This window comes from Tachysurus vachellii, chromosome 24 (genome assembly GCF_030014155.1).
Source record: "Tachysurus vachellii isolate PV-2020 chromosome 24, HZAU_Pvac_v1, whole genome shotgun sequence".
Classification (NCBI taxonomy): domain Eukaryota; kingdom Metazoa; phylum Chordata; class Actinopteri; order Siluriformes; family Bagridae; genus Tachysurus; species Tachysurus vachellii.
This window is the reverse complement of record NC_083483.1, coordinates 12,001,728-12,023,663: the sequence shown is the minus strand read 5'-3', so window position 1 is coordinate 12,023,663 and position 21,936 is coordinate 12,001,728. Positions and strand designations below refer to the sequence as shown.

Below are 21,936 nucleotides of genomic sequence, written 5' to 3'. Positions count from 1 at the left end.
AGTTTCCACTGGCAACTTAGGTTTACCTGTGTAAACAGCTATAAACCTTGTTAGTTTTGGCAAAGTGAGCGATCACTTGTGGTATGTTGATCAGCCTTGAACAGTATGAAATTGTGTTTTAGGAATAAATGACATCATGACTGCCCAACTCTGCTGCTGCAGTGATTAGTTTTAGCCATAATCTCAAACACCTAAATCACTTAATCTTAGTCTTCAGTTACTGAATATTACATCGCGGTGTGTTCTCATGGAAATATAACGGATGAAACGGAACTATGAAACAGTAAACATACAGTAAGATCTGTATAAATTCTTCCAATCTAAATCTGTCACCATTTGATTAAAGTATGTTTATGGTCAAAATCTGAACATCTTATATTTCAAGAAATAACTTTCCAAGGTTCCACATCAGAACACAACAAGTCACCTTTCAAACAAGGAACGTTGGCGCCATCTGGTGGACTGATACGGTGGTCGAGAAGTCAAAAAAATAAAATAAAAACAAATCCAGAAAACAAAAGAATTCAGAAAACAAAATAACAAATCCGAAAACAAATTATTAAAAAATATTTAAAAAGAGATTATTAAAAAAATTCTTCCCACCTTTACTGGGACCATAGAGTAGGTTATCCTAAAATAATCTGTAATGGTTTGATCAATTGGGACTGGATACTTTATAATGGATTTTTAAACATAACTGTGTAACAAATGTGCCATATTCCAATTTACTTTTTCTTTATGTACCCTATTTTTAATATGTATGGATTATTAAAACGTTGTTTGTCTTTTGGTTTGTGATTTGTTATTTTGTTTTCTGAATTGTTGTGTTTTATAATTTATCTAAATTTATATATAATGATTTGTCATTTTGTTTTCAGGATTTGTTATTTTCTTTTCTGAATTGTTGTGTTTTTTTTCTTGTTGTTATTTTGTTTTCGGATTTGGTATTTTGGTTTTACTTCTTGGCCCACCAGATGACACCAATGTTCCAGATTTAAATAAACACTCTGTCAGGGTGAGCTTTCTGCAGCTTGCTTCTAGCCCCTTTGAGTTCATTGAGTTCAGAGTACTGAGGAAACGTGCACTCCGATTATGTTGTGCCCACCTAGGTGCTTTGATTTCATGCAAGCATTTCTACACGATATTGACAAACGTTTTGGGACACGCCTTCAAATCATTGAATTTGTGTGTTCTGATCACTTTCATGGCCACAGGTGTATAAAATCAAACATGCAGACTTTGTGAGAGAATGGGCCACTTTCAGGATCTCAGTGAATTCAATCATGGTACTGTGATAGCTTGCCACCTGTGCAATATTAAATATTCCACAGTCAACTATTAGTGGTATTATAACATAAGTGGAAGCAATTGGGAACAACACCAACTCAGCCACAAAGTGGTAGGACATGTAAAATCAGAGAGCGGGGTCAGGGCATGCTGATGCGCACAGTGCCCAGAAGTCGACAACTTTCTACAGAGTCAATAGCTACAGACCTCCAGACTTCGTGTGGCCATCAGTTTAGCATAAGAACAGTGCATAGAGAGTTTCAGGGAATGGGTTTCCTTGGCTAAGCAGCTGCATCCAAGCCTTACATAACTAAGTGCAAAGCAAAACTTCAGATGCAGTGGTGTAAAGCACGCAGCCACTTGACTCTAGAGAAGTGGAGGCATGTTCTCTGGAGTGACAAATCACACTTCTCTGTCTTCTCACTCTAGGTCCTAGAGTGGCCTAGCCAGTCTCCAGACCTGAACTCAATAGAAAATCTATGGAGGGAGCTGAAACTCTGTCTTGCCCAGAGACAGCCCCAAAACCTGAAAGATCTGGAGAAGACCTGCATGTAGGAGTGGGCCAAAATCCCTGCTGCAGTGTGTGCAAACCTGGTCAAGAACTACAGTACAGGAAACGCCTGACCTCTGTAATTGTAAACAAAGGTTTCTGTACCAAATATTAAGTTCTACTTTTTCTATTGTATCAAATACTTATTTCATGCAATAAAATGGGAATTAATTATTTAAAAATCATACAATGTGATTTTCTGGATTTTTTTTTAGATTCTGTCTCTCACAGTTGAGGTGTACCTACGATGAAAATTACAGATCAAACTTGAAAAATCGGCAGTGTATCAAATACTTATTTGCCCCACTGTATATAAATTGTCACATACTTTATTTCATTTCAAAGAAAGAGAGAGAGCAGGTTGTGTAAAAGAATGAGGGTGAGGCGAGACTAAAAAAGCGAGATCCGGATATGTACAGCAAAATTCTTTCTGTTTCTCACTCTCTCTTTCTGTGTGTGTGTCTTGTCTTGGTTTAATTTTCACTGCCAGGTCAAAGACTGATCTTTGTCTCAGTAAGCCGTAGCTAATGGTAAGAAACACTTAAAATTACATGATGAAAATGTGTAGGCATGAGAGCGAATATTTTATTAAAGTTAAACGATATTATATAATTATTAAATTAATTTATGTGAATGTTCTGGTATATGTGGTTTTGATACTTTTTTTATTATTTACTGTGAAAGAAGAGAATTAAAATGATAGAACATGCCGTTGTAAGGTGAGGAGCATGTTGTAATATGGTGACACATTTACTTTTACATTTACAGCATGTTGGCATACAGCTTAAACAGCTTAAAATCCTCCTCTTACAATTTAATTTGATTTAACTTTTTTCTTTGTGATAAGTCAAGTCAAGAAGCTTTTATTGTAATTTCTGACATATATATCTGACGCAGTAAATAATTAAATGGAACAATGTTCCTACCCTTAAAACTAAAACTGGTCTAGCCTGATCTGGCCTGTTTCACATGCTACAGTAAATAAAATCCTAAAAGGTATGAATGTGTGAACTGTATGGAATAGCATAGTTATTTATTATTAGGGCACATTCTAGCACAGCGTTACTACGAGATTTGGATCTGACTACTTAACTGTGCAGGTTATATCCAGAATTTAGAGACTAAGAAGGATCATAAATGAGAAGAAACTGTTAAACAGTCTGCTTGTGAAGGCCCAGATGGCAGGAGTCTTTGTACTGCTCCTGGAGGTACTTCGAAACAACTCCTTGAGATCCTGATATTTGGTGGGTATATGACATTGTTGAGGGGTTTCTGAGCTCTTCTAAGCCCAGGCTTGTGAATGGTTGAGGCAACAGTTAGACTACTGAGTGAGATGCCAGTCTGTCCAGGACAGATGTTGGTTATGGTGCTCAATCCATGGAAGGCCCAGGATGATGGTATGCTAGGCTGAGGTCTTGACCAGTACCCTGATGTACTTGTGGTTGGGAGAGCAGACCTGTCAGGATCTTGAGGCATTGGAGTTAATTATCCCTGGAGTCAATCAGCACTGTGAATAGAAAGAGGGTGCCTGAGTGCTGTATTATGACATTTTAGGTTCTCCAGTCTCCTCCCCACACATCCCACCTACAACACCTCTCGAAAACATGCCAGTAGACGGACTGGCTAAGAAATATTGCATATAAGTGTGAATAAGTGTTTGAATGTGTGTGCATGGTGGCCTGTGATAAAGCCACCCTTTATTGCCTTACTATCCAGACGTGTGATAAAGATCCTGATCCACTATTATCCAGGCCAGGATAAAGAGGTTACTAAAAATGAGTGAAAACAATTTGTAATTTTTAGATGCATCATACAATACACTTTTTGATCATAGTCCCCGTCATTATTACGTTAACTTACAGTCTTCATCATCATTAACAGTTTTATGCATTTTCTTTTTATTTTCTCTTTCTTGTTTCTCTTGCAACAGTCATGGATTCCAAATGCATGGAAATAGCTGCCCTGGGAAGACCTCTGTATCCAGGCATCTTGTATGATTGCCGGAGCGACTCCTTTATTCCAGGTGCAGTTTACATCAACGTCATTTAATTACCTATTTGCAGACTAAATATTTGTGGACAGTAATAATACTTCAGAAATGTTTGAAAAAATCAAACCTTATGACTTGAATTTTATTACCATATAGTCAATGACTTATGGGGACTGAAACAGGCAAATGATTATTTGATAAATTAGTAAATAATAAATGTATGGAATTAAAAATTGGAAAAAGTAGACATACAAACGTACTTCAGGATTGCATTTCCATGGTGATATTATTTGCCAGCTGTGGCTTAGAGTGTATTGTTAAAGTAAGGAAGAATTAACCTGGTAGTGTGATGTTATAGGAAAAGATAAACGGGTGGCATGATGGAGCCTGATGATGATGAGGTTACAGTTACTGTTACCACTCTAAAGCTGAATATTTTATAACCATATAATGCTACATGTTTTTTTGCTTTACAATTTTCATTTATTAAATTAGAACTTAGAATTACATTTCATTTTGGTCATTTCCTCAGACTATATTTTTTCTATGTATAATCAGAAACATTTGATTAATCAAAAATATTTGTAAAGTAGCTCTTATTTCTCATCACTTTCTTGTTTCAGGTGTTACTTTATGGGACAAGAAAGCACTGCGTGATGACATTGATGTTCATCAGAAGCTTAAAACACAAATGAATTCTGCAGCCTCTGATAGTCTCAGTGATAAGGCAAACCTCCTAGACATAAGCGGTTCCCTTAAAGCCAGTTTCCTAAGTGGATTGGTGGAGGTTGGAGGATCGGCCAAGTACCTGCAAGATACCAAATCTTCAGCACGTCAGTCCAGAGTTACTATGCAGTACAGCCAGACAACAACATTTGAACAGCTCACTATGAAGGAGCTCGGTAATATCACCTACCCACAAGTATTTGAACAGAAAACAGCCACTCATGTAGTTACAGCTGTACTGTATGGAGCTCAGGTTTTCATGGTGTTTGATTGTACAAGTGCAGAAAATGAGAGCAAACAGGTAATTGAAGGAAACCTTAATGCAATGGTCAAGAAGATTCCTTGCCTTTTCAATGATGGGCAAGCACCCATTACTATAACTGAAGATGAAAAAAAAATGGCAGAGAATATTAGCATCACATTTTATGGTGACATTGAACTTCAAGAAAACCCAACCACATACAATGAAGCCCTGGAGGTGTACAAGAAAGTGCCTGCTATGCTGAAGCAACAAGGTAAAGGTGTGCCTCTGACAGTGTGGCTGTATCCTCTTAATCTTTTGGATGATAAGGCTGCAAAGTTGGTGAAAGAAGTCGATTTGAGCCTGTTGTGTGAAACAGAAAGTTTGCTGGAGGAATTTGGTAAAAAGGAGAGAATATGCAATGATTTGATCAAAAGACAAATAACAGATGATTTCCCTGATCTAAAAGACAGGTTGCTAAAGTTTCAGGCATTACACAGAAATTATACAAGTTTGTTAAAGAAGGCACTATGCAGAGTTCTGCCAGCAATTCGTGGTGGTACACAAGAGGACAAGGCACTGGGGGACATCCTGAGCATCCATTACACATCACCCTTCAATGTAAGCAACATGAACAAATGGCTAGATGACATTACAACTGAATTAAATATTCTGAGCGCCTATACAGTTGGGCTGAAGGACATCACAGTTGTGACATCATCAGGGTCACTCAATTCTATCTGCCTTCATCCTGATGTTGATGTGGTGGTATGTTTGTCATTTACATCTCTAAAGCATGATGACTCCTACCTAGCAGCTCTACAGGACTTTAACAAATCTGAAGAATTTAAAATGTTGGGGCAAACAAGTGAGAGAGTTTCCATTCTCCAAGCAGCACAGCCTTGGTTCATTTCTCCTGACATTCCTGCAAAGATGAGGCAGAATCTTTCTCTCTTTACCTCTTTTTTAAAGGCCAATAAAAATGAGAAGAGAATCAAATTCATCATTGCCTCCATATCAGATCCCAGAAATCCAGGAACCTCCATCCAACTTTATCAGAAAGGCTCTCTGACAGATCCTAAGTTCCAGCCTGTATCCAAACCTCCCAAACCTTTAGTGGAGACCAGTGATGGGAAAGTTACCCTGAAGCTTTTAAAATCCCCAACTGGAGAGACTGTACACTTCAGAGTCGAGTACAGGATGACACCTTCAAATGATTCAGAAGCTGATGTTGAGGAATGGACAGTCATAGACACGTCAAATGCACAGAACACCTTCACATTGACTGGACTAAAGCCAACAGAGCAATACTGGGTCCGATACAGAGCTGTTAGCAATGTGGGAGTGAGTGAAGCCAGCGACTCAGTCCCCTTCACCTTTCAAGAGAAGCTCATGGTCACAGTAGACCAATGGGTCAGTTATGATATATCTAATTACATATAATTTCTGTTCATGCTTATATATTGGTTTAGTTTAATCTATATGCAAAATTAAATTTTATAAAATCTAGCCTTCGATCCAGTAAATCGATCATTTTCTATGTTTTAAATAAAAATAAAGATCTATAATGGCACTAAATTTGTAATTCATGGTATTTTAATGTAGTTTGGATGTTCTGCTACACAGATTTCTCTCATCATTTATAAATAAATAAAGAAAGAAAGAAATAATGATAGTTGATTAGTGAGCAACATGTAAACATGTATTTTCATTTATTTATTTTGCATATAATGTCTTTTTCTACAGAACTTCTCTATACCCGCACTCATTAATGAACTCAGGACTGAAATAATGCCCACTATCGGCACGTCACGATGGTCTCCATCTACTATCAAGTCAGAGGTTACAAATATTGTCAACAATCCTGTGAGTAACAAGATGTCAATATGAATCCCCACATCACATTAAACACATGGCGTAAAACAAATTCATTCTTTGTTCATTAAAATAAAATAATGCCCAATGATTCTAAAGTTGAACCTGGTGGACTGTAACATTTACTTGCTTGATATTTGATACTAGCTTGATACTTATATTCTGTACAAAGTGGTCCAGTTTAGATAACTTGAGTTTATTTGTTTTCAATAAAAACATTTTATCACCAATCTATGTAAACAATACATTTACACTCACCACAGACCATTCCTTACACCGGGGCAATCTCTGGAGGTCTAAGAAAAGGAATGGCTTTGTACCTCCAAGGGGTTTCCAAAACTAGTTTGTATGTATTCATATTATTAATTACATTCCATACAAAATAATTCATGTTTTCCAATAATGATTATTATGTCTCTTTTATGTGTTTACTCTGTTGTGATGTTTTTGTCTTTTAGACACAAATTGAGTTTGGATTTTGTAACTGGGCCCAATGGTGATTTCATCCTTTTTCATTTCAAACGCCCATTTGGTTTATTTCTTGGACCTGCATGCCTTAGACCGACTGAAGGATCAGTCTTTGACATCTTCTTTGTGAAAAACACAGAAGGCTATGAGGTAGGTATGAGAATTAAAAATATAAAAAATGCACATAATATAATTGTTTTTGAAAGAATTGCCTAAAGTGTTTATTATCTCCAGATATATGTGAATGGGCAGAAGTCTTCAGAGCTCGTACATCACATACCAGTGAAGAATATAACAACACTTCATATTTCTGGACGTGTCATAATGAACACTGTTGGTATTGTTGCAGTAAGTTTACACAGTCACCTTAAAAAACTACAATTCACATACAATCACTACTGCTCATGCACAATGTACAGCAATTTAAAGCAGTAGCTGTGTGTATGCTCTGTATATACTATGATGATATGCATTAGTGACTGCATTCTGAACATTAATATAGAACTGTATTGTAAAAGAAACAACTAAGATAAGAGTAAAATAATTACGTAAGAGTTTGGAAATCAATCAAGCTGTTTAAAGCTGTTGAAATTTGTCCCGAACTGATCACTGAGTCTTCCTTTTTAATTTTAGTTGTCTTGCTCCATCCATTTTAAGTTAACTATCTGTGAGTGACTTCAAGACTCCTTCAGTTCTCCTTGTATTTTTGCAATGATTGTTTTCCTTTTTAAGCCAATATCAACATTACAGCACTCTGCTTTGTTATAAATGAGGAACAAACAGGTTTCATAAGTATTCTTTGTATACTTCTGCTCTGTCTAGAACTGGAGCGAATCTACTTTTGGTAAGGAACTCAAGACTGGCATCTCACGCACAAAGAGATCTGACATCCAGTGTGATGTGCCACATCCAGTCTGCAACCCTGTGAGTAACATCTTCATTTCATTTCAGAATGAATAAACAAGCTAAAGAGATTGCATTTTTATAATAATATAACCACATGACTAGATTTATCATTAAAACGTGAATGATACTTAACCACAACAGTACAATCCATATTCGGGATCAATCCCTGGAGGCTTGAGACATGGTGTGGCTTTGTTCTTCCAAGGGGTTGTTCCAGTAGATTATGAATGGTATGTTAAATGTGCTTTTATTTCATGACATTTTGAGTGAAAAGCAATATTGAATAGTTTTGAAATTAGTCAATTAAATGTTAAAACTATTCCTTTCAGTTTTGAAATAAACTTGCAGACCGGGCCGAAGAACCCTCATGACATTGCTCTCCAGCTCAAACGAAGCAGGGACTCAACAGATGTGGTCCTTAACAGCTGCAAGTATGGGACATGGGGAAATGAAGAGAAGGCCCCAGGAGGCCCATTTGTTGGAGGAGCACCTTTTGATATCATCATGGTTATTAAACCAAAATGCTATAAGGTGTGATATGCAGAAAAAAAACTTTAATAAAAAAAAGACTTTAATAATTTGTTTTAAATAAGCTTACATTTTATTTGTTCAGGTGATGGTGAATGGCCTGGAATACTGCAAGTTCAAGCATCGTATACCGGTGGACGAAGTGACTACACTTAACATTAGTGGAGACGTCTTCATGAACACCTTCGGCATTACTAAAGTAGGTCATTTTTATCATTTTAACATGATTACCATAAAAAACTTGTGTATTTGACAATGTTATAACTAAAATGATTTACAACCATGCTTTATGATAAATATATTAAAAGGAGTTTAGTATACTATACTAGTATACTGAAGGGAGGCAAACTGGATACATACAGTAGAACTAAATAAACCGTGTCAGCCCCAGAATAGTGTGGAATCAATAGTAAAGGCTTGTTAACATCAGTGATTAAACAAGAACTTTATATTTAGCTACACATTTGTAGGACATACTGCTGTAAATGCAACCCTTTTAAAATGACAAAAATGTCACAATTTACAAAATATATAATTGCAATATAATATTTTAGATTTGCCTCATAACAAACAGGAAAATTTAGAGGTGATTTTTTTTTTAATAGGTGGATGATATTAATCTGAAAGTCACCGTCACCAATCCTGCCAATATCTGAGGATTTGCATCTTCCCCAAAACCACTGATTGATGGATTTTTTATATTCTGCTCAGGTATATCACAGTTACAACAGTTTATGGACATGATTTGTCTTTTAATTAATTTTTTTTTTTCCTATTCAGCATTCTTATGACAAAATCATATTTTGTTGCTTATTACTGTTAGAATGATATACAGTATATTCTTTACTACAATTCTAATGTACCGTAATTACAGTAAATGATACACGTCTTTTGCATTTTATCTCTATATTAAGACATTTTGATGCATAAGTTAGAGCAGTCTATGACTAAAATAATTGTATGATTTCTGTTTTAAAAGATGAGCTGTGTACTCTTTTTATCTATATAAAAATATTTATTTTTAAATAAACCCATTAAACAGTAAAAGAGGTTTTAGATAAAAAAAAAAATTGTGTAAAATGAACATATGGCACTGAATGTAATGCCGAAAAGGTTTTAGCGCATCCCTTTATACTAACACCAAATACAAGGTTGAAGTGGACACTGTTTCCTATTTAAGTTCCTCATTAAATACTGATGCAAATACCCTAATTCACCTGTAGAGAGCGCTCATTGCTCATTTCTAAAAGCATGATCCATGTGCAGTATTGTACAGCAGCATTGAATCGACTAATTTTACCTCTTACCCAATAGTAATATGGTGTGTTTTGTTTTTTGTTGTTATTACGAATTGTAAAACTATTTACCTCCTGATTAAATCATGTTCACAATATACTAATTATGCATATTGAATAAATAGTAATATAATTAAAGTGTGACACATTGTCTGAATTTTCTTGGTCAAAATAAATGCATGTTATTAAACTTAATGTCTTCTTTTTTAAATGAATTATAATATATTGAGACAAATATCTTGAAGGCCGATCATAATCCCCTGCTTATAAATCAGGCAAATCACACAAGTGAATTATGTCCTACTAGTTCATAGTATTTATTTACTTATTCATGTATTAATTAATTAATTCATTTATTATCTTTATTCAGAGCGATTTATATTTATCTCTTTTATACAGCTTAGCAGTTGAGGTTTAAAGATCTTGCTCAAGGACCCAGTAGAGACAGTATGGCAGCGATGGTATTTGAACTCACAACATTCCCATCAGAAATTCAGCATCTTGACCACTGAGGATTTCTTTTTGTCAGACCCCCAAAACTTTTAGATGAGCAAAAGTATAGGAACAGATATGTAAATACTAGTGAATTACACTTAATATTTGGTTGCATATCCTTCACTTGGAAAAACTGCTGTTGGTTCCTTCCTTTGAGCCTCTTTCAGTTGTTAATTGTTTTGTTCTGAATGGTTCACCTGAACCCCAAGATAACAGCAAAGTAAGTGTGTCTCACACCAAATGTACGGTGGCCGAGAAGAGCAAAACACATTAACAAATCAGAAAACACATTAACAAATCCCAAAACACATTAACAAATCCGAAAACACAAAGACATTTCAGACAACCCGGAAGAGGTTGGTATAGTTTGTGATTGGACAAGACACCTGTCACTCAAGGTATACATGAAGTTCAACAGTCTGCCACAGGGAAAAGTTGGAATGGATGGATGGAATGGATTACTGTGGATTAATTCTGATATTTTCTTATATTTAAACGGAGAACTTTACACATTACACATAAGATTCCATACCTGTATATCTTGAGTGACAGGTGTCTTGTCCAATGATCGGTAAGTTTCCATTCAAAAACTATACACTACCGTTTCCGGGTTGTCTGACTTGTACTTGTGTTTTCGGGTTTGTTACTGTGTTTTCGGTTTTGTTAATTTGTTTTCGGTTTTGTTAATTTGTTTTCGGTTTTGTTAATTTGTTACACTTGTTGCACTTCTCGGCCACCGTACAAATGCCACCTTTTGTTCTTGAGCCCCATGATGATTTGTGCCAGTTATGAAAAGTAACTTCCATCACAACGTAAACAAACCATATAATGCAATGTTGCTAGTCATTCATTTGTATCAAAATGTGACAAATAAGACAGCAGCATTTCCAGGGCTGTCACCAGAACATACAGAATGGGGAGCGTTTCATTTCCATAGGGGGTCACCTTTTTATGATCTGAGAAACAAACATTCAACCGTATTTATTATAACTAAAATAGACCACGTTCAATATTTAAACAAAACGCCAAAACACAAGACAATCATGTACTATTTAATGGAAATTTAATTTTCCATATGATCAACTGCTCTGTTTATTTTCTCTTAACATTTGTATTGATATATTTTTTATTAGTTATTGCAAAGTATTTATCAAGTAAAAGTGAACACAGTGCCATCTAGTGGCTGTCTGGAGTAGTAGTATATCAATAGTATATAAGGCACAAAAGCTAATAATAAAAACAATGCTTGATTGCAATAAATAAATAAATAAATAAATAAATAAATAAATAAAAGAAAAAATATGTAGCAGTCAAGCAGTCTACTCACAACACAACTGATTAAAATAGTTGAAGGCGGCGTGTCTCTTTATCTTTCCACTCATGTAGACACTTGCGTGTGAGGTCCTTCTCGAATGCCAGCTGAATGAGCTGGGACTTGTGTGTGTGGCACATAGAGCATCTGTGGTCTGTGAATGCATTCCTCAAAATGGAAAATGAGTTTTCACACATTGCGGTTGAAGCGCCCAGTGTTAATCCTTTCTTCAAAGCCGTCAGTACACTTTGCATTGCTTCTAATGTTTTGTGGTACTTTGAAAGGAGATTTTGTGTCGTCAATTTCACGATTTCTTATTTTTTCATTAGTGTACAAATAAACTGTTTAGCAACAGAACATTCTGTCTCAACAATGGTTGATTTTTTTAAATGCCATGATGTGCTGAAGTAACTTCGGATTAAAAAATTGGTCGCTCTCTGGGTTGAGACCAATCAGCGACTGCGCAAGCTGTGTGTTGCACTCACCAAAGCGATGGTTGATTTCAATAAAGCCTTCGTAGCTCTGACATCTCGTTGTCCTTTTGTCCTGTTGTTTCTTCAACAAAGTCCTGGTTTAAGTTCTTATTTACTGTGCCCTGAGGGTTTGAAGTTGTGAAAGTAACATCCAAATCGTTGACTGCATCCCACAGCTCAGAACTTTGCCTCACAGTGGAGAGATTACTTACACACTCGGTAGCACTCACTACCTGTTCCAACCCAGTCAACAGATGGGTGAAATGTGTTCAGGGGCGTATGATTTATTTGGGGGGACACAACGAGTCAGTCAGTTGGTCAGGTACACTGCCCCTAATGCCCCCCTTATTGACAGGCCTGACAGACTGGTACCTGAGCTGGACCACCGATTCTGTTCATACAGTATGACATCGTAAACCAGCATTTTGGCTTTCTAAATAACATTCTGTCCCTGACTCCAGAAAAGCTCCTATTGTCTGCAGTGAAACTGCAAAATAAATACTGCAGAGATTTGCAAAATGACTTAGTGGATGAACTTTCACATTTTAAAACAATCATACAAAAGGTAACCAACACCACAGCAAGAACGCTTATCAAGATAATAAAACAACGAAAGTTAGTGTCTGTATTTCCAGACATAGGCTTTGCTCTCCGCTTATTCCTCATGCTACCTGTAACAAATGCCACCGGTGAACGGTCATTTTCAAAACTAGCTCATGTGAAAAACAGTCTGTGTTCTATGATGAGCCAGGAGAATCCCTGTCATCTAACTTTAATGTCTCTGGAGAGCAACATTATCCAGAAATTGGACTTTACCGACCTCATCACAGACTTCGCAGCAAGAAAAACAAGGAAGAAAACTTTTTAAAGGTAGGCAATTAAAATTTATTGGTACAGAAGCGCATCTTTAAATTGTTCATGGGGATGGATTGGCCCACAGTAATGCTGTAGCCCAGGGGCCTTTGCTTATTTAAATATGTTCAGCAAGGATTTGTTTGGACTTAAACTGGTTAGCGTATCAATGCTAACGATCCTAATTCTACATGTCATCATGTACACACACATCCTTTAGCTGGCAGACTGAACACACACAGTTGACAAGTTTTCTAGTCTAGTTTAATATTTAAACATAAAACATTTAAGCATACATACATACATACATACATACATACATACATACATACATACATACATATGTATGTACATGTATACAATACATAATATTTTTGGTGCAGGTTTTAGGATCAGGATCATTTGAGTGTAACCGTGAAATTTTTTAAAACCAATTTGTTATCAACACTTACTACTAAATTCTTATCAGCAATGTTTTAAAGTAGTTTGTATTTGTTTACATTTTTTACAGGGACTTCTATTACAGTTTTACTACTACTGTACTGATAACTAATCAACTTGATAGACTTTTTATAAACCTTTCATATTGATAGAATTTTACTGTATTTTCATATTTTTTAATAAAAATTATAATTATAGAAATCAGAGATACAATTTCTTTCTATATAAAAATTTAATCTACTTTTAGTTTACATTCGAGTTGTTCCTGTCAAGAAATACGGATAAAAACGGACCCAAGTGCAGGATAGCGTAACAGAAATGGGGATTTATTAACAAAAACACTGAATAGGAACACGGGCTCAAGACAGGACGACAACAACAAAAGACAACAGAGGATTCAGTGCTGCTCAAGGCAACGCGGCTCAACTAAATAGTACAAATAATTAATCGGACATGATGTGTGTGCAGAGGCGGGGAGGAAAAGACAAGGTCGGGGCAGACACGTGAACACAGAACATAAACAAAAAGTCACATGGCCAAAGTCCGGGCAGAGTCCTGAGAGTTTCAGTATTTTGTTGTATTTTTATTATTTTCAAAATATTACTGTTAATTTACATAAATTAGATGTCATGATGTCATGAATCAAGGTGCAGGGACTTGAAGTCTATAATCAGACTCCTCAGAATCAAAATATTTTATTAACCCCATGGGGTAATTGGGTACAATGATTAGGATGGTGGTGTTAGCAAAGGAATTGGGTAGGCAAAAATTGATGACCAAATTGGGTGTTGGAGTGTGGACACAGCACCATTTTGATGACCTGGGGCCTGTTTCAGAAAGCGGGTTAAGTGAAAACTCTGAGTAAGTTAACCCTGAAATGAGGGAAACTCTGGGTTTTCCGTTTCAGAAAGGAAGGTAAGTTAAACCCGAGAAAGCAGGTTAAGTTAAGCCCGTTTCTGAAAGAGAGGTAACTTATACTCAGAGTCAGTTACCATAGTAACACACTGTGAACCTAACCTGGTCGGGAGCAGGTTTTCTTCGGTAAACCCAGAGTTTCTTTCGGTCTCCTCCCATTTTTAAAGAGGAAGCGACGTTTAAACACCTCATTCATTGCCCACATTTCAGTTACGCAGTTCGCAGCAAAGCGAATTTGGGATGTGGTAGCTCAGTGGTTAAGGTGTTGGACTACTGCTCAGAAGGTCAGGGGTTCAAATCCCAGGTCCACTAAGGTTTTTGTGGACACAATTGCTCAGTTGTATAAAGGGGTAAGGGGGTCTGCTAAATGCCGTAAATGTAAAATGAATGAAATGACGTGTCCTTTTATGGACGATCCTGTTGATGAAGTGTCTGTATTAATTCTTTTGAGCCCAGAGTGGATTTTTGTCACATCCCTATGCATTTTTATTTGAGCGGTACCGTTTTTCTTTACAGTCAATAAGATCCATAATCTCATCCATCCTTACATCAGCCATCGCGGCCATGCTCTTACACCCGAGCAGATGCTTTGCGTTGCCTTACGTTTCTTTGCAAATGGCAGATTTGTGTATAACATCGGGGATGCAGAACATATTAGTAAGGCTATTGATTGCCTCGCTCTTAAGCGCTTTCTGACAATTTTTGTGTTGTTTCCTGATAAAATAAAATACTGTTCTTCCGGTTTCACCTCTGATATTATAACAGTTGGGAATTTACTCTAAAATAGTTCTTAATTACTAACTACAAATTACATCTTCAACCAGTCTAATTAGATTAATGTAATAATTACTATCTCTAGAAAGTATTGGTCTACTTACTTATTAATTACTTTCTAAATCCCAAATCAACATCAACCACTTGAACAATAAGGAGAGACAAGAAATAAACAATATACAATTGCATGAATTATCCTTGAATTGAACAAAGTGTGTAACTAGAGGGAGACGTTTACATAAAAAATATTTTTAAAAAAAACTTTTAAAGGTACATATATACACAATAGTATATATATATATATATATATATATTAAAATACACCTTTTAAAATTTGATGAATAAAAAAGATGAAATCCACTGCATATATCCACTGTATATATATATATATATATATATATATATATATATATATATATATATTATAATACATTTTTAAAATACACCTTTTAAAATTTGATGTTAACTCCACTATAGTTTTATACAGCAGTGTTGCTTTTTTTTTTTTTTTAAATACGTGTTAAAATTCTCCATATGCTTGCATAAGCACTTCCGGTTCTGCTGGCGAGAAATATGCAGACTTTTCTTTTGTCTGACGCTGTTGCCATGGTGACTTGTTATATCTGCGCTCCATTGATAATGGCTTTTTTTAGTTGTAGTGCACGCGCTTAACTCAGAGTCAGTCAACTTAGAGTTGATAAAACTAACTCTTTTCAGCTGTTCTGTAACCGAAAACTCAGAGTTTCCCATCTCGGGGTTTGTCAACTCAGAGTTCAAGTTTAAACTCAGAGTTACATTTACATTTACATTTACAGCATTTGGCAGACGCCCTTATCCAGAGCGACGTACATAAGTGCTTAAATCTCTAACATTGAATACATTAATGCTGGCTCACTAAGTTACATACTTAAGATACCATGAGTTTAAAACATTTGTTCAAAGTTACAATGAAATTGTAAGTGTCAAAGGTTTTTTTTTTTTTTTTTTAAATATGCAAGAGATAAGGAAAGAAGTGCTAGTTGAAGTGTTTCATGAATAAGTAGGTCTTCAACCGCCGCTTGAAAATAGCCAGTGACTCAGCTGTCCGGACCTCTAGGGGAAGTTCATTCCACCACCTTGGTGCCAGTACAGAGAAGAGTCTTGTAGTATACTTGCCTCTTACCCTGAGAGATGGTGGAACCAGTTGAGCAGTGCTGGTAGATCGGAGGGTGCGGGGTGCAGTGCGAGGAGTGATGAGGGCCTTGAGGTAAGAGGGAGCTGGTCCATTTTTGGCTTTGTAGGCCAGCATCAGTGTTTTGAATCTGATGCGTGCAGCTACCGGAAGCCAGTGGAGGGATCGCAGCAGCGGGGTGGTGTGCGAGAACTTTGGCAGGTTGAAAACAAGCTGGGCAGCTGCATTTTGGATCATTTGCAGAGGACGGATTGCGTTCATAGGTAGACCTGCCAGCAGTGCATTGCAGTAATCCAGTCTAGAAATGACAAGAGACTGAACAAGTACCTGAGCAGCCTGTGTGGACAGAAATGGCCGAATCCTTCTAATGTTGCAAAGAAGAAACCGACATGAGCGAGTCACATTAGCAACATGAGAGGAAAAGGACAGTTGATTGTCCATGGTTACCCCAAGGTTGCGAGCTGTGGCTGAAGGGGAGATCAGATCGTTGTGCAAGGATATAGCAAGATCATGACCTGGGGATGAATCACCTGGGATGAAGAGCAGCTCAGTTTTGCTAGGATTTAGCTTTAACTGATGAGCAGTCATCCATGATGAAATTTCTGCCAGACATGCAGAGATCCGGTCAGAAGCTGTGGCATCTGCGGGTGGGAAAGAGAAGATAAGTTGTGTATCATCAGCATAGCAGTGGTAAGAGAACCCATGTGAGGAAATAACTTCCCCAAGAGAGTGAGTATACAAGGAGAAAAGAAGAGGACCAAGTACTGAGCCTTGTGGGATGCCAGTGGAGAGTCTGCGTGGAGCAGATGTCACTCCCCTCCATGTTACCTGATATGAGCGTCCTTCCAGGTAGGAAGCAAACCATTCCCAAGCTGATCCGCAAATCCCAAGACTCCTGAGGGTGGCTAAGAGAGTCTTGGTTGACCGTATCAAACGCTGCTGAAAGGTCAAGGAGGATAAGGACGGATGAGAGATTGGCTGATCTAGCAGCATGTAATTTCTCAGAGACATCTAAAAGGGCTGTCTCTGTGGAATGAGCTGCTTTAAAGCCAGACTGGTTGGGGTCTTGGAGGTTGTTCTGTGAGAGATAGACAGACAGTTGATTAAAGACAATGCGTTCAAGAATTTTTGAAAGAAACGAGAGAAGTGATACCGGTCTGTAGTTACTGATGTCTGATGGATCCAGAGCAGGTTTCTTCAGGATGGGAATAACCCTTGCTGGTTGAAGAGTTGGTTGAACCTCCTTTCTGAAACGGCCCCCAGCAGCTTCCTGTTGCACCATAACTGTGCTGTGCAACTTTTCTGTGAAAGGAAAGCAACTTGTTGTTTAGTTTGTCATCAAAAAGCTTAGAAAAGATGGCCCCCACCCTGGTCTCAGAGGCATCAACTTCTATAACAAATGTCCTGTTTAGGTCAGGGTCCTTAAGGACCAGGGCTGAGGTAAAGGCCTGTTCAACTGTTGCAGGGATGTTAGGGCGAGAGCAATAGAGCTGAAGCTTTAAATGATGTGGAAATAGATATTATAGCCAGGGAAATGTTGGAACTCCTCATCAAGGCTATCAGCTATGTTGAATGCCATTTGCCACTAATTTCCTTTGTGGATGTGGATCAGGCTAAAGGTGCTACAGAGGTCGAGTTTAGTGAAAAACTTTTCTATTCCAACTTTTTTCAACAACATGAGACATGTGCTTTTGAGCCTTCTATTTCTGACTCTGACTCTATTTCATACTGAAGGCATGAGCAAGAAATCAGATCCTCAGTCCGCCACACAAGTCAACTTAATCAAACACAGAGTGTATCGAACCAAATCCACCACACCTGCTAATGCCAAAAAAGTGAAGTGATCTTTTCACTTGTCATTTCATTTTATTACGCATAATTTAATTTCTAAACTTATTTGTTATGTTTATATGTATTGATTACTTGGATTGTTACTGACGTCTGGTGAAAATTTCATGTCAACAGCACCATTAGAAATATATTTACTAAGAAAAATGCTGATGTGTTCAATACTTACAGTATATTACCCACTGTACATTTCATGCATTTTCCTCTTTTCAAGCTTTGTTACATCATTTTGTCCAGTCTTTGTCCAATCACATTTCAGGGCACATGGCATTCGTTGCACACACCTTCTTTGACTTGTTACTTTTCTATTCTTGCTTTTGCAAGCTTTCATTATCTACTAAAAGATCCAGGTTTCCTCTCCTCGCTTTTGCAATAGATAATAGTTTCTGTACATTGCGAAGCCCATAGCTTGGCTGTACCTTTTTCTTTTCGCTCTGAATTTAATGAAGCTTCATAAGTAGGCCTGATAAGTGCACTGTTAAGCCTTGTAAAAGATTGTTGTTTTTTTACATGCATATTATCATATTAAATGTTTATTCTGATAGTTTTTACTTTGTTTCATACGTCCTCTCTTCCTTTTGGCCTAAAAATTAGACCCTTGCTTCCTTAATGGTTTTAGGCTTTTTCCACTGACTGTCTGCCTGGGGTAGCTGCAAGAACTTTCTCAAAATGCCTCACTATCTGGAGTCAGTCTGAGGGACTTATAGCTTTTGTTCAATAATTTTCTAATTCTTTAGTTTATAGCATTTTTTTCTACTTGTTTAATTTAGATCAATTTCTGTTGCAAACCAATAACACACAAAGATCTTATTTTACAAGTATTAGAATCCAAACGGCTCCAGAAGTGTTTAGCTGTCGGTAAATGTGCTGCACAAACTTCCTATTTTACACACACATGAACATGATAGAGACAATGTTTTTGCTGATCTGGTACATGCTCAGCAACACATCTCTTCACAAGAAAACTGTGAAAGAAAAATGAAAGTTGCAAAAAAAAAATTTGCAATCAATATTAAAGAAAAAAGCATTGTCTTGTAACCGTGGATGCATTGTCTTGGTGAAAAGAAGCCTTCCCAGTGGGAAAAGCACATGCAAAGAGTGTATTCAAAATCATGGCAAATTAAATAATTCCTACATGGGATGCCTCCCAAAATATTTAGTGATAATGGTCCTATTTCACCAATAGCATCCTAGACAGTTTGTGAAAGTGACTTGGTGTAGATATGAGAACACATATCACTCAAGAACTAATGGCATGCAAAAAAAACTAAACTTGTGCTCCACAGCAGAAAAGGCAGTACATCTCACAGGGGGAGAACTGGTAAAAATGGACGGAAATTCGACCAGGGTTCGAGAGATTGTTTGCCATCATTGATGAAAAGATTACAGCAGATTAACATTAACATTTGTCCTTATACATTTTGGAATTAAAAAGTGACACTTTAAACTTTATCTGGAAACATGGATTATACAATTTTTATACAATTTTATTCTCACGTCACCTCTTTCTGCATGAATTAGTTATTTCTTTACTTTTAAATTAGTAATTTAATGTAGTCATGTCACAAAAATCTAGAATATATCTTTGACTTATATCTGACCAGCTAGTTTCCTTTATTAGTTCCTGTACTATTTCTCCTGCCCTCTAACTGATCAAGCCTGTATCAAGCTTGAAATATCTGAGGTTTATGACAGTTAATAAAGGCAACCAGAATACTGAAAACCGAATAATTATTTCTTTCACCCTTCTTATTATTCAGGCATTTAGAATATTAGTGAAAATTGACTCTGCTAAAACAGGAAGAAGTGGAATGCAAGCTGAAGGAAGGGATCATTGAGGAGCCTGCCAGCCTGTAGTCCAGCCCCATTTTGGTGGTGCCCAAGCCCAATGTATCCATCTGCAATGACTTCCACAGGCTCATCCAGATCTTTGAGTTTGATTGCTACCTCCTCCCTCAAGTGGATTACCTTTTGGAGTGAATCGGGAAGGTCTGGTTTGTCTCCACCCTCCACCCCATAAAGGGGTACTGGCAAGCAGCCCTCTCATTGGATTCCAAGTCCAAAGCCTCCTTTAATACCACCAGCAGCCACTGACAATACCAGGTACTTCTGTTTGGGCTTACATGCAGGGTCCACAATATTCCAGAACCTCATGGACATCATCCACAAGCGCTATCGGTCCTTTGCAGTGGCCTGTTTTGACGATCTACTCCTCCATGTAGGCCGAGCACCTGTTCCATCTCAGAGAAGTTCTGGGTGGCCTCCGGGAAACCAGGCTGACAGCAAATCCCCCCGAGTGAATACCCTTGGCCTACCACAAAGAAACAGGTATGTGCCTTTCTTGGTTTGGTGGGGTACTATCGCTGTTTTTGTTCCTAACTTGGCTATAGATTCTTTCTATACCTCTATAGCTTCCCTCCTTTCAGCCCTAACAAAGGTGTCGTGGACCAGGGAAACCAAGCAGGTGTTCCTTCAGCTCCAAGAAGCCCTCACCAGCCATCCTGTCCTGAGGAACCACGACTTCAGCCTCCTCTTTACCCACCACACAGATGCGTCCGAGACAGGGCTACGGGCCATAATGTCCCAGGAGTTCAATAGGGAGGAGCACCTGGTCCTCATCATTTAAAGGAAACTGACCCCTGCTGCGAATAACTGCTCAGTAGACGAATGAGAACCCCTGGCGATAAAGTGGGCTGTTGAGGAACTCCGTTATTACCTGGCAGGGCGGCACTTCACCTTGGTCATCGATTACGTCAATGCCTGGGTAACTCGATGGTTGCACAAATTCTCAGCCAGCTACTCTCCTGGGCCAGTGCCGCCTGAGTTTGAAGATTTTTTTCCTCTGGCTAAACCGTTAAAAAATTGTTTTTTGAAAATATGACTGATAATGCAAAAAACTATTTTCTTATTTAAGGATAGTGGTCATATGAAGTCATTAATTATCACATAATTGTTTGACAACTTTTTTGAAACCTAATAATAACTGAAATCACCTAAACAACCCTGGTATTACATATCCTTAAATGTTTGGCCACATTATAAACACACAGGTTGACACATAGAGGTTTAAATGACTATTAAAAGAAAGTTTCCACACCTGTGACTTATTGTAATTGTAATTAGTGTCTGTGCATAAATAGTCAGTGAGTTTCTCAGCTCATGAGGTGATGACTCACTGACTTGGCTGGATACTGCACCATGGGGAAGACAAAAGAACTATAAAGTTCAACTACCTTATTACTAATTCTTAATTATTATTATAATAATTATTAATAGGGACGTTGAACTTTATAAAGCAGGAAAATGATATAAAAAGATGTCAACACTTAATAATGCCAGTCAGTATTGTTCAAACTCAGATAAAGAGGGAGAAAATAAGTGGTTATGTTGATTCTAAGCCACGGTCAGCTAGTCCTCGAAAGATTTCACCCACTACTGGCAGGCACATTTTTCAGGGATGCAAAGAAAAACCCACAAACAACTTCGAGAGAAATACAGGCTCTGGAAAAAAGTGATATTGTTTTAAGGAGCACAATACGGAGGTACTTGAACAAAAATGACCTGCATGGTCAAGTCACAGCTTCTGGAGCAGAGACATTTCGAGTGATGAGACCAAAAATGAAACTTTCTAGTCACAACCACACACAATGTGTTTGGAAAGGCATCAAGAAGGCCTACAGTGAAAAGTACTTGAGGCATTTTGCCAAGAAGAATGGACACCTATACCATACCATACCATATGAGAGAATTAAGGACCTCATGCACATTTATAAGATAAGCTGACGGAGT

At 37.4% G+C, this 21,936-nt stretch overlaps 2 protein-coding genes across 2 annotated transcripts; both read left to right on the top strand.

The window, feature by feature from the left end:
• Positions 1–2,288: 2,288 nt before the first annotated feature.
• LOC132839082 (neoverrucotoxin subunit beta-like) lies at positions 2,289–6,237 on the top strand. Its single transcript, XM_060859861.1, has 3 exons — positions 2,289–2,367; positions 3,768–3,860; positions 4,451–6,237. Exons 2-3 carry the CDS (start codon positions 3,770–3,772, stop codon positions 6,235–6,237), a joined length of 1,878 nt encoding a protein of 625 aa, XP_060715844.1. The 5' UTR covers positions 2,289–2,367; positions 3,768–3,769.
• An 858-nt stretch (positions 6,238–7,095) lies between these two features.
• On the top strand, positions 7,096–9,346 carry LOC132839852 (galectin-related protein-like). Its single transcript, XM_060861053.1, has 7 exons — positions 7,096–7,287; positions 7,372–7,485; positions 7,960–8,061; positions 8,185–8,273; positions 8,373–8,574; positions 8,657–8,770; positions 9,177–9,346. Exons 1-7 carry the CDS (start codon positions 7,111–7,113, stop codon positions 9,225–9,227), a joined length of 849 nt encoding a protein of 282 aa, XP_060717036.1. The 5' UTR covers positions 7,096–7,110; the 3' UTR covers positions 9,228–9,346.
• The last annotated feature ends 12,590 nt before the right edge of the window (positions 9,347–21,936 follow it).

Coding starts and splice junctions, on each gene's coding strand:
- LOC132839082 (XM_060859861.1), top strand. CDS start 3,770: ATGGATTCCAAATGCATGGAAATAGCTGCCCTGGGAAGACCTCTGTAT. Junction 3,861..4,450: donor GAGCGACTCCTTTATTCCAG/GTGCAGTTTACA, acceptor TTCTTGTTTCAG/GTGTTACTTTATGGGACAAG.
- LOC132839852 (XM_060861053.1), top strand. CDS start 7,111: ATGTTTTTGTCTTTTAGACACAAATTGAGTTTGGATTTTGTAACTGGG. Junction 8,274..8,372: donor GTTCCAGTAGATTATGAATG/GTATGTTAAATG, acceptor TATTCCTTTCAG/TTTTGAAATAAACTTGCAGA. Junction 8,771..9,176: donor ACACCTTCGGCATTACTAAA/GTAGGTCATTTT, acceptor TTTTTTTAATAG/GTGGATGATATTAATCTGAA.